The sequence below is a fragment of the Dipodomys merriami genome, unplaced genomic scaffold (genome assembly GCF_024711535.1).
Source record: "Dipodomys merriami isolate MVZ:Mamm:240054 unplaced genomic scaffold, mDipMer1.0.p SCAF_13, whole genome shotgun sequence".
NCBI classification, from domain to species: Eukaryota; Metazoa; Chordata; class Mammalia; order Rodentia; family Heteromyidae; genus Dipodomys; species Dipodomys merriami.
In genome coordinates this window covers 17,172,546-17,187,942 of record NW_027202604.1, presented here as the reverse complement: position 1 = coordinate 17,187,942, position 15,397 = coordinate 17,172,546, and the positions used below count along the sequence as shown (strand labels likewise).

Genomic DNA, 15,397 nt, shown 5'->3' with positions numbered 1-15,397 from the left:
AGAAATGTGGGCAGACTTGTTTAAATATTCTAAATAGAGGTGCTGTGAACCAATGCTAGGCTCACTCACCCTGCTTTCCAGCACAGAGCCCTTTGCCCTCCCTCTGCCACTTTAATAAGTCATCTGTGCACACCAGAATGCACTAGGCAAGGTACAACCTAGTACAAGTTGTTTGCTTGCTGAGAAGATACAATCCACCTATTGTCTTGAGCACACAGTGTAGCATGTTTATGGCAGTGTAGTGCATTTTTTAACACCTATATCTCACTAACTAAAATAAGCGAATTCTCTTGAGCTTATAGTTGTAAATTTTTTCCTACAATGATTCTTATCCTAGGATCCACAGCCTAAGGTTAAATTCCGGTCAAGAGGCTCTGAGACAGGTGCCTCGTTGATGAGATTCTAAGATGAGTTGAACCCTAAGAGCAAAAGGGCTTATGCCTAGAATATCATGAATGTAACAATCTGCAATGTTATAGAACTCTCCAGCATAGCAACTGGAGGGGGACTGGGCTTCTTATGGGAGTAAAGAAAACACTCTGAAATTGTAAAGACAGATCTATATTCCTGTGGATAGACTAAAAGGCATTAAACTGTACACTTTCAGGAATGAATTGTATGGTATGTAAATTATAGAAATCTATTTTACTCTAAACAAAATAAACTTTCCAGAAGACTTCAGTTACTTTGAAGAATTATAAACAAATAGAACCGTACCTCTTAGCCACCAAGAAATGACCACTCAATTGTTAAGAGGACTACAATAGCAGCAGAATTCCCTTTTGCTTTCAACTGAGCTCTTTTAGGAACCAGGAGGAAACACTTAGTACCTTAATCTTTAGCCAGACTTCCCTCAAATCTGGTTGTCAGCAAGATCAATGGAAGTTTAAATAGTCAACCTACACAAACCTTCTCCACTGGAAGTCTAAGCATTTACCCAACACAAGCACTTGTTCCTGAGTTCTGAGTCAAAGTCTCAAAACTGAAATTGCACCTTAATCTCCCCACTATGTGCCTGGTGCTTGCAAAACAAGTCATTAACAGTAATGAATTCCAGACAGGAAAAAATTTGTGAGAAGTCTATTACTTTTTTATCCCAACTCCAGACACTTCAGCACATGGGTGCTCCAAACCAACACTCAGGCCTCCTGGCTTGCCAAAACCTGGAACATAGAGAGCTTCATTTTTTTGTTCTGTTTTTACTTATTTTTTGCCATTCCTGGGGCTTGAACTTAGGGCCTAGACGCGGTCCCTGAGCTGCTTTTGCTCAAGGCTAGCACTCTTATCACTTGAACTACAGCACCACTTCCAGCTTTTTGTATTTATATGGTAGTGAGGAATCAAACCCAGGGCTTCATCCATGTTAGGCAAACAACCTACTACTAAGCCACATTCCCAGCCTAAGAGCTTCATTTCATACAAAGCTGTCCAAAATCCTCTCACAGCCTGAAAAGCAACTACTTACTTCCTGCTTTGCAGTGGAGAGCACAGGTCCAGTTTCACTTGCTCAGAATGAATACATTTAAACCTCCAATGGGCTATCTATATGTTGAGCAATTTCAAGGTCCTAATCCATACAAAAGGTGTGGCTGTATCCACTGTTTTGGCAGCAGGGACCTAACTATCTTTTTACGTAAAATAAACTCCAGCCTCCAAATCTCACTTTTCCTCCCAGTAACTATAGCCAGCTTATTACTTGTATTCCTATTACAACAAATCTTTCTCATGAGATTGGTAAGGAGGTCAGGCCTGGCCGGTGCCATATTGGCCACACTGTGGATGGTAGGGTCTGACATCTTGTCTTCATGCTGGGGGAAAAAAACACCCCGCCCATCACCTGCCAGCTAGGTGATGGGCGTGTCCTGATCCCTGAAGGCACTAGGCTGATAAGTTTACTGAATCTGTCAGTCCATTGCCTGGGACTGGCAACTTCCTGTGGTCCTGCCCCCTGTGCGGACCCTAGTTAGGCCCAGACCAGCACAGGTGCCATTACGCCATGCCACATGGGTCTCCATGATCATGTCCTGCGTCCCTCATCATGGCAGCCCAATTCAGCTCTCCATCGGAGCTGAACTGGGTTGTTGTATTGTTTTTGTTCTTTCTTTCCTCTCTGGCCTGTTTCCTAACTGAGTTACATGTGGCTGCCTGCAGCCTGTTAACTGTATAATAAAGACTCCAATATTCCATCTTCCAAAATGTGGCTTCTGGGATAATTCACCTTACAACAGGATATAATGTTCAAAAGTGAAGATATGCAAGGAGTGAATCTTACCAGCCCCTAAATAATTAGGCGAAAAGAAAAAAAAAACCCTGTTTCACATGGCAATTACTTATAATTTTTAAATAAACTCATCAATCACTAAAAACTCTCAACTCAGGGCTTTCTGAGTGCATTCATCGTTTTCACGGTTGTCTCAGACAACTATATAAAAACACATACCAAGGGGCTAGGAATGCAGCTTAGGGCTAGAGTGCTTGCCTGGCATGCATGAAGCCCTAGGTTTGATTCCTCAATACCACATAAATAGCAAAAGCCACAGAAGTGGTACTGTGGCTCAAGTGGTAGAATGCTAGCCTTGAGCAAAAGAAGCTCGGGGACAGTGCCCAGGCCCTGAATTCAAGCCCCAGAACTAGCAAAATAAAAATAAAAAATAAAAAACCCAAGTAGAAGACAAGGGATTCGATTTCCAGAAAATAACTTATTATTCATATTTATTAATTTATTTTCATTTATTAATTTTTAATATTACCTTACTAAAATGCAGAGCAGGGCACCGGTGGATCATGCTTGTAATATTGTAGGATTACAGCCTGGGCAGACAAATCTGAAAAACTGTTTGGGTTTTTTTTTGTGTCAGTTATGGGACTTGCACTTGGGGCCTTGGCGCCGTCACTGAGCTCTTCTTGCTCAAGGATAGTACTCTATCACTTGAAATACAGCACCACTTCCAGTTCTCTGGTAGTTAATTGGAGATAAAGAGTCTCACAGACTTTCCTGCCTGGGCTGGCTTTGAACCTAAATCCTCAGATCTAAGCCTCGTGAGTAGCTAGGATTACAGGTGTGAGCCACCAGCACCCAGCTTGAAAAACTCATAACCAATTAACCAGCAAAATGCTAGATTAGAGTCATGATTCAAGTGGTAAAGTACACTTTCCCTCAAGGCTTTGAAGGAAAGAGCTAAGCAAGAGTGAAAGGCCTGAGTTCAAGTCTCAGTACAAGCACAAGCATGCACACACACACACACACATTATAATAAAATGTGTAGATACGCTGCCAAGCTACCATACAGTTAGTATTTGCCTATGCCAACAACATTAAAGAAAAAAATTAATTTTTTTTGTCAGATGCAAAGCTTGAACTTAGGGCCCATCCCTGAGCTTTTTCACTCAATGCTAGTGCCCTACCACTTTGAGTGCCACTTACAGTTTTCTGGTGGTGGTTATTTGGAGATAAGAGTCTCATAGACTTTCCTGCCTAGCTGGCTTTGAACCACAATCCTCAGATTCAGCCTCCACAGTTGCCAAGCTATAGGCATCAGCCACCAGTACTTGGCTATAGGAAAAAAAATTTTAAGTATTCAATACAACTTGGAATTCTAAAAGAAAAAGTCCAAATAGCATCTCAAAGGGAAACTCAGATGAATTCTGATACTGAGTACTGACTTACCTTAAATTTTTCAGGCTCTGATTGGCACAGTAATACACACCTGTAATCTCAGCACTCAGGAGGCAGAGGCAAAAGGATCTTGAGTTAGTTCAACGACAGCCTGAACTCCAAGACTCAGCAAGACCCTGACTCCAAATTAAATAATTAAAGCTCTGAAGACAATAATGTCTCCCTATGTGATAAATGGGCATTCTGGTGCTACATGAATGTAGTTTAAAATATTACACAAAGGAGGAGCCATAGGTTAAGAAGCTAAGCTCAACAGACCAAGTCATAAAAATAACTTCAACCTCTGAACTGTATACGCCTTACAAAACCAAATACCTCAGAAACTCACTGGACAAAAACTCCATGAAAGGAGGAGCTGGTTAATTCACCACTCTTATAAACCATGCAGATATAGTTTCAAAAAAAATCAAAACTTTCCAAAATTCAAAATCAAGAGATTCATTTTCAGGGCTGGGAAGGTGGCTCAGTGGTAGAGCGCTTGCCTTGCATGCCTAGAGGCCCTGGGTTCGATTCCTCAGCACCACATAAGCAAAAAAAAAAAAAAAGAGATTCATTTTCAGTAAAGATTTTAACCATCTGATACTATCTTTTCCACAGATTAAGAAGATTTAGGGCCAGGCGCTGGTGGCTTTCACCTGTAATAGGGCCAGGCGCTGGTGGCTTTCACCTGTAATCCTAGCTGCTCGGGAGGCTGAGATCTCAGGATCAGAGTTCAAAGACAGCCCCGGCAGAAAAGTCCCCATAAGACTCTTATCTCAAATTAACCGGAAGTGATTCTGTGGCTCAAGTGGTAGAGCGCTAGCCTTGAGTATAAAAGTGGCTCAGGAATAGCACCCAGTCCCTGAGTTCAAGCCCACAACTGACATACACACACAAAAGAAGATGTTGGATGTGCTTCAGATATCACTAAAACTTTCTCAAGAACAAAATGCACCAAATGCAGAGTAAATGGGCCCTTAACCAAATGCCCTGAACCAAATAAAACCCACATAAGAAAACTGCGATGACAAGCTATTTACACTACAGCCAACAAAAAAAAAAAAGCAGATCTGCACTTTTGATAACAACCCTCCTTCAGAACTGTCCATTTCCTTTGGTTTATATTTCAGTAAGGTTAGCATCTTTTTAGTCTATTGACTTAAGTTTCCCCTTCCTTACAGCTATGAACTTGTATTTCCCTTGTCTTCTCTTATTTCTCCCAAACTTTCTCACAATTCACCCAAGTGGCTTTTTACCAGAATTCCTTATTGAGAAAACCTTCCCCCTTCCCTCTGACTGTAGGCTGAAAGCATCCTGTTACTATGGAAGCTTCATTTCCTTGCAGTCCAGGCCTGGTCTATTTCTTCAGCCTGAATTTGCTTTACTCCATTAAAACAGAAAATCATTCAAACCATAGCCAGGCACTGAACCACCTATCAACATGTACCCAGCCAGTTACTCATCTGATGTGCCTTGTCAAGGGGCAGATGACCTTGTATTCCGTCTATCCAACCATGTACCCCAATTCTCCCTCTCAAATTCACAAAGCCTAAACCAAATATATCCTAAAGTTTACATCTGTAAATTCTGTTTCTCAAGGCAAAACAGCCTCAATAAAGAAAGGATCTATGGGCAGAAATGAGCCTACTTGCAAAAATATACTTTTATGTGTTTAATCCTTTCCACACTTGTTGTCTAGGAATGAAGAGATGGAAGAAAGAAAAACTGCACATTACAAGTATTTCATGAAGGTGATTTCATTTTATTTTCAGAACTGTCCTGGAAGGCACTCTTGGCAGGCACTTATTATATGTCATTTACACATAACAAAACTAAACATCAAAAAGGTTTCAGTAGATAGATGCTGGTGGCTCATGCTCATACCTATAATACTAGCTATTCAGGAGGCTGAGATCTAAGTATTGTGCTTCAAAGCCAGCGTAGACAGGAAAGTCTGTGAGACTTTTATCTCTAAGAACTGTCACAAAAGCCAGAAGTGAAGCTATAGCTCAAATGGCAGAGTGCAGCCTTGAATACAGAAAGCTTAGAGACAACACCTTGACCCTCAGTTCAAGTTCCAGGACTTACACGCGCACGTATGTGCACACACACACACACACACACACACATACACACACACAAAGGTTTCAGTGACTTGTTGAACCAATGTCACATGACTAACTCTGATCTATACTAAGGTCTTGACTCCTCCAATCCAAAGAATGTCTACTATTTACAAACTAGCCAAGGGGCAAGCTCCTAGAGAGTCAGTATTTCAAAGCAAAGGCACTATCCCCCTTTAACCAACAAGCTTGAAAGCCATCTTTAATCTTCCACACAGAAAGCAATTCCTTTCTCTTTCTTCCTCATGCCACTTTTAACAACTACAGCTTTCCAAAATAAGCCCCAATAGCTCTTGTTTCTAAGGCACTTACTCATAAGTCACTAATAGTCCAAAAAGTTTGCATCAGCATATGATTTTCTCAATAAAGTTCAGGGCTGATGCAACATTTCTGTCTCAGACTTTATAGTTAAAATGCCAGGAACATATAACAGTCAAAAATTATGCAAGACAATGCTACAGTTTTTTTTTTTAACTCCACCACATCTGTCTCTGTGGGTCTCTTATGAGTCACTGTCTTTTGTGTTCAGTCATAATTATAAAAACTGCCATTTTCTACCCTAAGATTATGTTGTTGTTTTTTTAAAGAAAAGCTCTACAATAAAAATGGAACCCTATTATGTCTTTCACCACCTCCCTAAAGCACTGACCTCCATGTTAGTACCACGGATGGCCCTGTTCTGATTTTCACAATCATTATTTTACACAAACAGGAAAAGAGGCATAGTCAAGAATGTGAAGTAGGTTAGAATAAGGCATAGAGGAAATTAGAAAATACTTTTAAAAAAAGATAACAAGACCATCCCAGCAGCTGACAAAGAACAAGGAACTAAGGTAGAAAAATCACTAGAACCACAAGGAATTCAATCAACTGTTCAAGAAGGAACAACATTCTTTCTATCACTGTCCCATCTCTCTTAGATTTAAATGAGATACACTGCTAGGTGAGAAATTTGAGTCAAGGAACAGAAAGTGTCAGGCTTTGGTAAATTTGTGACCAGAAAGATCACCTAAAAAAAGACCATAAGGAACACACGCAAGACCCATTGTGTCCATACTTGGGTTATAGTATTCAAACAGGATAACTGGAAAGTTGCTATGTGCCCATACGTTCAGGTGATCAATTTTGAACTGAAAACCTCCAGCCCAATTAGGGAACATAAATACCCCCAGGATAAAGAGGGCCCTCAGAACCTAAGCTCCCACTTGATTAACAAACTTGTCAGAAAGTGTAGCTCTTCCAACACCTTTGCTGGGTAGGACTCTGATTATTGAAAGCATTTTATTTCCAATCAGGAAAAATAATCATCTTTTTAAAAAGAGTACTTTTTTAATTGTGCACATTGGTAGTACTATTCTGTAGACCCATGAAAAAGCACTATAAAGGAGTTAATTGGCTAAACTTGTAACTTGTAAGGGAATAGTAAGGGCTGAAATTTAGGTTGGGGAGTCAAGAATTAGGTTTGCTCGCCTTTTCCCTATCCTACTTTGTCTTCCTCCACTAAGTAAATCTATGCTGGCTGCTACTTCTGTGCCACCTTCAAGGATTCCTCTGAAAGGATTTCTTGCTTAAGTTAATAAGTTCCTGGATCTTGGTAAGTGATCAGCAAAACTGTGGAGAAGAGAAAAGTGAGTAGTGTTCCTCATTACTTTTGAAGAAACTTCCTCTTTTCTGAACAACCTCCTTGTGACAGTTATAGTTCACTTATTTATTAATCTAAATAAACACATGAGATCCTATCAGATACCAGGGACAGAGACTCACAAGCACACAAGAATTGGCCCTCAACTCACAGCCAGGTAGACAGGAAAAATAATGAAGCCATCACAGAATCAATTGAAGAGGGGGAGTACAGACCTGGGGTCATCCGTGGGTGGCTTCCTGGAAGAAGTGGTCTACTAGCATTTATAATTATTTATATCTTTATTTAGTACAAAACAGACCTAAAACATTCAGTTCAATTCCGTAACAGGTTATAAGATCTACTAGCCAATAGCCCAGTTAAAAATCTAACTTAAGAAGCCAGACATGGCCCAGCACCAGTGGCTCAATCCTGTAATCCTAGCTACTCTGGAGGCTGAGATGTGAGGATCACGGCTGGAAGCCAGCTCTGGCAGGAAAGGCCACGAGACTTTAATTAACCACAGTAAATCCAAAGTGGTGCTGTGACTCAAGTGGTAGAGTGCTAGCCTTGGGTGAAAAAACTCAGGAACAGTGCTCAGGCACTGAGTTCAAGCCCCATGACCCCCCCACCCTCCCCCAAACACAAAGCCCCCTACAGGCTGCTTCACACCTGTAATCTTCTTAGCCCCTCAGAAAGCTGAGATCGTATTATCATGGTTCAAAGCCAACCTGGGCAGGAAAGTTCATGAGACTTGTCTCCAATTAACCACTAGAAAACTAGAAGTGGGAGAGCATTAGCCTTGAGCAAAAAAGCTCAGGAACAGTGCCCAGGCCCCAAGTTCAAGCCCCAGGACAGACCAAAAACAAAAAACCTAACTTAAGAGCAGGCTTATTCTTGACTCCCGGTTCTAAATTTCGTACCAGGTTTAACCAACTCAAATCCTCGATAGTGTCTTCAGACCAAGTTTAACCAATCCCAATCCTCTATAGGACCTTTTCACGTGTCAGCAGAATAGGACTACAGATGTGCGCAATTAAATAAAACGCACTTAAAAAGAAAAAAAAAAGATCATCATTTCTTCCTCACTGGAAGTGAAATGCTTCCAGTAACCCAAGGCCTACACAGCAAAGCTGTCGGAAGAGGAAACTGAGGTTCAAACAAGCCCCACTTTAGTACAACAGACTGAAAGATCTCTTTGACCATCACAAGAGCTTGAACCAAACAGAGACACACAGAAGGCTTATTATGGGGCCCCGGCCTCCAGATAGGCCCCCCGACCCGTCGCGATGGTAAACAAACCGGCCTTTGAGATGGGAGCCGCTCTGGTGGCCTGACAAAACCTTACAGTGGAAGGACTGTCCTTCCATTCACTACTTCCCACGGGGGCTCGTGGGCTAGCCCGCCTGCGAGGCTGACGGCCTGTAAACCCTGAGCACAGACACCTTTTAAAATCAAAAAGGAAAAGGAAAACCAGCCTGGCTCTGAAGACCCCTCACACGCGTGTGTGGCCAGGAAGGGACCGCGCGTCCGCGGCGAGGAGCCCCGCGCACCGCGATTCCGTCCACGCCCCCGCCTGCCCCGGCCCGCGCCGGGCAGGCCGAGCAGGCTCGCCCGAAAGCGGGGTCCCCAACAAGTGGGCTCCCGAGTCGGGCGGGCCCGGACCCCGCACGCCGCCCGCACTCCCGCCCCATCCCTCCCCGCTCTTCCCCGCCGCGGGACGGGGCGCGACGGCCAAGCGCGGTCCCCTCAGGACTCCCGGGGTCTCCCCACGGTGGCGGGGGGTGGGTCCCCCACGGTCCCGACCCCCGGGCCCCGTCCCCGCCACGCCGGGCCGCCCCCACCCCCCGGTCCAGGCGCCGCGCTCCCCGCGCTCGGCCCCTCCGGGCCTCGGCGCCCGCCCCGGACCCCGGGGCCGCGGCCCGCCGCCCCCGGCACGCGGCAGCCCCCCTGGCCCCCCGGCCGGCGCCGCCCCGCCCCGCCCCGGCTCCCGCGCGGGGCCCCCGCCCGGCGGGCCGCGCACCGTGTGGGACTGCAGGCTCTGGCTCGCCTCGATGGCGGCGGTCAGCGGCACCGTGTCGTCCAGCAGCACCTTGCCGGCCGGCGGCTTCTCCATGAAGGCCATCCCGGGCCGCCGGGCCGCCCCCGCCGCCGCCGCCGCCTCAGATTGCGCGGCAGGAACCGGAGGCGCCGAGTCCCGCCGCCCGCCGCGCTCCGCCGCCGCCGCCGCCGCCGCCACCGCCGCGGCTGTCAACACGCGCCGCCCCGCGCGCCGCCGCCGCCTGCCGGGTCCTAACGCCGCCCGCCGCGCGCCCGGCCTCCCGCCGGGTCCTAGCGCCCCCGCGCCCGGGTCACCGCCTGGGGCTCTGAACCAACTGTAGGGCCAGGAGAACGGCGAATGTCACTCAGCATCCTTAGCATCCGACCTGGGACCCAGGGACGCCAACACGCAAGCCACAGGTGTTGATATTTTTCCTTGACAGGCTATCAAGATAATCTATCAAGAGTTATTAGGCAGGGAAATCAAAAGTTATGTTGCAGGAACTTAATAAATATTTTATTTTTTAAAAATCAGGTGCTGGTGATTAATGCCGGTAATCCGAGCTACTCAAGAAGCTGAGATCAAGGTGGCTCAGTGGTAGAGTGTTTGCCTCACATGCATGAGGCCCTGGGTTCGATTCCTCAGCACCACATAAGCAAAAAGAAAAAAGCCGGAAGTGGTGCTGTGGCTCAAGTGGTAGAGCGCTAGCCTTGAGCTGAACAGCTGAGGGACAGCGCCCAGGCCCAGAGTTCAGGCCCCACGACCCACCAAAAAAAAAAAAAAAAAAGCTGAGATCTAAGGATCACAGCCTGGGGCAGGAAAGTGCAAGAGACTATCTCCAATTAACCAGCAGCAGAAAGCCAAGTGACACAGACACAGTCACACACACACAGACCCTAAACCAACACTACCTGGAAATCAAGATTCCAAGACTCAGTATGCCCTGGGATCCAGAAACCTTCTGGCCCAGAACCTGACAAGCCACGTTGGGAATTTCAGACTTAACTGGAAAAATTTTTTAAAGGCTAGGGGACTTGAAACCCTTAGAACTGTAAACTCTCACTAGTGCTTCCCATGCCCACCCACCGTAACACTCAGAAAAAGAACCTTCTTGGTGGACGTTCAATCTGAGCCCTGCAGAGCCAGACTTTCTAAAACAAAACCTTCTGAAGCATGGTTTACAAAAAGGGACCCTGCAACCTGAAACCTCAAACTGGAAATCTTAAGAGTTGCACCTCCAGAACTGGACCCTTCAATTGGAGACTTTAGACGAGAACTTCAGATCCAACCATTAAAAGTTGGGGAGGGGCTGGGAAGGTGGCTCAGTGGTAGAGGGCTTGCCTTGCATGCCTGAGGCCCTGGGTTCGATTCCTCAGCACCACATAAGCAAAAAGAAAAAAGCCGGAAGTGGCGCTGTGGCTCAAGTGGTAGAGCACTAGCCTTGAGCTGAAGAGCTGAGGGACAGTGCCCAGGCCCAGAGTTCAAGCCGCACGACCAGACCAAAAAAAAATAAAAAATAAAAATAAAAGTTGGGGACTCCCTATCCCCAAATACTGGTTCAAAGACTTCCAGCTTCTACCCTTGGCCCTAGCTTTCAGCTCAGCCTACAGGGAGGTCTTCAAACTAGGTCCTAACTGTACTGGCTCCAAGAACCTCAAACAGTGTTAGAGAAACTAAAGTCTGTTTGCCTGAACCAAAGACTAGTTTTCCAGGAAGTTAAACATGATCAGTATCTCCAGGCCTCCAGACTGCCAACTGAGTAACCCTTGGGTCTCCCTGAGACCTAGCTCCCTATCTACAAAATAGAGCAGATGTCTGTAGGAAGGGGCATGGTATGTAATAAACCCCAAACAGACAGAAGACAGTGACTCACAACTCTAATCCTAGCTATTCAGGAGGCTGAAATCTAAGGATCAAGATTCAAGGCCAGCTTGGGCAGGAAGTACATGAGGGTCTTGTCTCCAAATAACCACCAAAATGCCAGAAGTAGAGCTGTTACTCAAGTAGTAGAATGCCAGGATCCAGGAACAGCACCTAGGCCCTCAACTCAACACCAATGAACAAAAAAAAAAAAACTTTCCACTAAATTTCTACATTTCATTCAAGAAAACAAAGTTTCTTGATAAATTCCCACAATTTGGCATCATAGCAATGACCTAGATTATATCTAAGGAGAGAGCTCATGCTTAAGGAGATTGTTGGGCAATCCTAAATAAAGTGACAATGAAAGACTGGCTTCTGGAGTCAATGCCCAGTAGAAGATGTGAAGTAATTCCCAAAGTTCATAATGGAGCTCTCTTTTATACTCTTTATTTCAATCTCGTATGTTTAAAAGCAATCTATTAAAGCAAAACTATGTGTCATTTAGGGAGGATTCAACTTTTTGTTTTCATTTATTATTATATTGCCAGTATTCTGAAACCCAAATCCTGCTTTAATCAGTACTCCTGACCTGATGGAGACTGACCAAGGCAAGGCCTTGCTCACATACTGCTGATGAGAATATAAATTGGCCCAATCTTTCTGGAAAGCATTAATTTAGGCAGCAATTATTTACTGATTACCTGTCACATAATGAGCCCAATGGTGGAAGGTGGAATTTAATAATACATATAAAGAGTTTTGAAAATGCTCTCACCTATGACTCAGCAGAAGCCTCTGAAAGGGTTATACCTTTGATCAGAGATTTATATGCAGACATAGCATGCAAAGACAAGTGTCTAATCCCCAATATAAGATTAAACAAATCATGTAGCATAATCAAATTTTTTGTTGGCTAAGAGTTGTAGCTCAGTGATAGAGCACATACTTCCAAGTGTTCAGGATGTGCAAGGTCCTGGTGTTGTACAGTCCCCACCAACACAATAAACATAAATTAAATGGGCCAGGGACCAGTGGTCCATGCCTGGAATCCTAGCTACTCAAGAGGCTGAGATCTGAGGATCAAAATTTAAAGCAACCTGGGCAGGAATGCTCATGAGGCTCTTATCTCCAATTAACTACCAAAAAAACCAGAAGTAGAACTGTGGCTCAAAATGATAGAACCCTAGCCTTCAGTGGAAAGCTCAGGGACAGTGTCCAGGACCTGAGTTCAAGTCCTGTGACTGAACAAAAGAATAAAAAATAAAAATAAATTAAATGGTATTAGAAAATGCTCTTTATATTATAGTGAAAAAGCAGTATGTGCATTTATATGATTCTAATATGTTTACAAGACACACATGGAAGGAAATATATCAAACTGTTTCTTCTAAGAAGCAGTGTCATAATTTCAAAATGATACTTTTCAAAATGGCACTAAGAATTTTTTTTCTTTTTTGCGCTGGTAGTAGGGCTTAAACTTAGCCTGGGCACTATCCCTGAGCCTCTTTGTGCTCATAGATAGGGCTCTACCACTTGAGCCACAGCACCTTCTAGCCTTTTCTGAATACTTTACTTGAGATATTGTGTCTCTCTTACAACGCAGACTCTTACAAAACAGACTTTTACAAAGCTTGGCTTTGAACCTCAATCCTCGGCCTCCTGAGTAGCTAGGATTACAGGTGTGAGCCACCAGCACCCAGATTCAATGTATGTTTTATGACTAGGAAAAAATATGTTCTGAAACCTGGGTCCAGTGCTTTAATTAGCCACTGGCACCATATGATACATATCTAAAAATAAAATGAGGAAGTCCTCTCTGAATCTAGCCAGTGGGAGCTTGGATCTATTCTATGGATGAAGAGAGGCTCCATCCAATGCTTTAGTAAGAAAACCCAACTTGTACATGCCTGTCATTCCAGCACTCCAGAGGCTGACACAGAAGGATTGTAAGTTCAAGACAGCACAGGCAGTAAGACAGTAAAACTCTGCCTCAACAACAGCGAAAGCCAGGTGATAATAACTCAGGCCTATAATACTAATCAGTCAATACTGTAGTTTGAAGCCAGCCCAGACAGAAAAGTCCCAGAGACTCCATTTCTAAAATAACCAGCAAACACCTAGGGTGGCATAGCTGAAGTGGTAGACCTCACCCATGAGCAAGCAAGCCAAGCAAGTGAGAGCACTGAGGTCAAACCCTGGTACTGGCACAAAAAAAAAAAAAGAGAGATAAAGATAAAAACATTTGTTCTTACAAATAATATAACATGCCCTGAAAAGGGCACTTTGTAAGTTATCTGTTTTTTCGTAAAAGATTATGTGATTACAAGATGATACTCTGTGTATTTGTGATAGTAGTGCTTTTATTAAAATTTTTACTTAAATGCTTCTAATACTGAGGGCCTGTGGGTTATACATGGAAAAGGAAATTCCCCCCCTTCCTCTCTAGTGTTAGAGATTATTCAACCCAAGACCTCACCTACTAAGCCAGCATTTTACCACTGAGCCATGTCCCCAACCCAGCCTTCCAATACTTTTGCAGAAGGATAGGATTTCAGCAGAAAGAAATGGTGACTTTAAGGAAGCCTACAGGCTGGAACTGAGTACTACAACTGAGGTGCCAGCCACCATGAAATGACAGGAAGAAAAGAACAATAACAGCTACATTGGATCATGGGACAGTTCAAAGAGTTGAGGTTTGAGAAAGGTCTTCAAGCACCTAGGGCCTCAAGCACACTAGGCAAGAGCTCTACCACTCAGCTATACTCCCAGCCCCACGCATTCCTTTAGTAACCTCTTATTGAATGTGTTCTAGATGTCAGACACTGTGCTCAGCATAGGAGAATGAAGAAAAAAAACACAGGCCCCCTGCTCTCAAGCTGCTTAGCCATCTACTGTATACAATTGGAAATCAAAATGAATGTGCAGTGACAAGCTAGTGCAGAGGCTTATACAGCAGAGACATGTGGACTAGAGGAGCGGAGGGTAGAGAGTAGGAGCGGAGGGTAGAGAGTAAGCTAAGGGTAGAGACTAGGATATACGAAAGGCTGGATGAGATGCTTAGCAGAGGGAAAAGGCAACCCTTCACACCCTCCATTACAAGCTGATATACCTTCTCCTGAGAAGATTAAGACATTTAGATTAAGGGATTCAAGGGAACAGGGGTTCAAGGGATTCAAGATTCAAGGGAACGGGTACCTCTGAGGCCTGGCAACTTTGAGGAGGCATTTTTGAAACCATAGAGACCTCTAACACACACTTCTTACCTGAGTGCTGCTTCTCCAAGAAATGTGAATAATGAGCAAATAAAAATACTATGTGAGTTGGGTGCCAGTGGCTCACACTACTCGCTACTCTGGAGGCTGAGATCTGAGGAGCAAGTTTAAAGCCAGACCTAAAAGGAAAGTCTATGAGACTTTTCTCTCCAATTAAACACCCCAAAAAGCTGGAAGCAGAGTTGTGGCTCAAGTGGTACAACACTAGCCGGGAGCACAAAAACTCAGGAACAATGCCCAGGTCCTGAGTTCAAACCCTAGGACTGGTATACACACACAGACACACCACACACACACGCACACACACGTACACACACACACACATATACACACACACACACACACACACACAGTACTTTGTGAGGGTAACAGGAGAGAGGAGTAAGAGTAGGGAATGTAGGGAGAAGTAGGCAGATAGATTGGAGGAAGCCTGCCACAAGCAAAAACTCACTGTTAGATCCAAGAACAAGGCAAATGCTGGGTATGGTGGTACATATTTGTAACTCCAGCTACTCAGGAAGTAAAGATAGGAGGATGGAGGTTCAACATGCAAAGTTAACAAGCTCTATCTCAAAAACCAAGAGTGGTAGTACATGCCTGTAATCCTAGCTACTTAGGAGGTGGAGGTATGAGGATCACTATCCAAAGCTGGCCTTATCAAAAAAGTGAAAGATTCTATCTAAAAACAACAAAACAAACTAAAGAGAGCTGAGTGTTATGGCTCAAATAGTAGAAAGCTTGCTTGGTAAGCACAAGTCCTTGAATTCAAACACCATCACCACCCCCTTCACAAGGGCACCATGGGCAGCATGACTGCACTTA

At 44.4% G+C, this 15,397-nt stretch overlaps 1 protein-coding gene across 10 annotated transcripts in view; it reads right to left on the bottom strand.

The window, feature by feature from the left end:
• Pxk (PX domain containing serine/threonine kinase like) overlaps positions 1-9,641 on the bottom strand; it is an 84,032-nt gene extending 74,391 nt beyond the window's left edge. For 4 of the 10 annotated variants that reach the window (XM_070018800.1, XM_070018801.1, XM_070018794.1 and 1 more), the window contains exon 1: positions 9,423-9,641. In XM_070018800.1, the coding sequence (XP_069874901.1) occupies positions 9,423-9,524 (102 nt within the window). In that variant the 5' untranslated portion in view covers positions 9,525-9,641. The remainder of the gene's footprint in view (positions 1-9,422) is intronic. The other 6 variants (XM_070018792.1, XM_070018798.1, XM_070018796.1 and 3 more) reach the window with 2 other exon arrangements.
• Between the last annotated feature and the right edge of the window lie 5,756 nt (positions 9,642-15,397).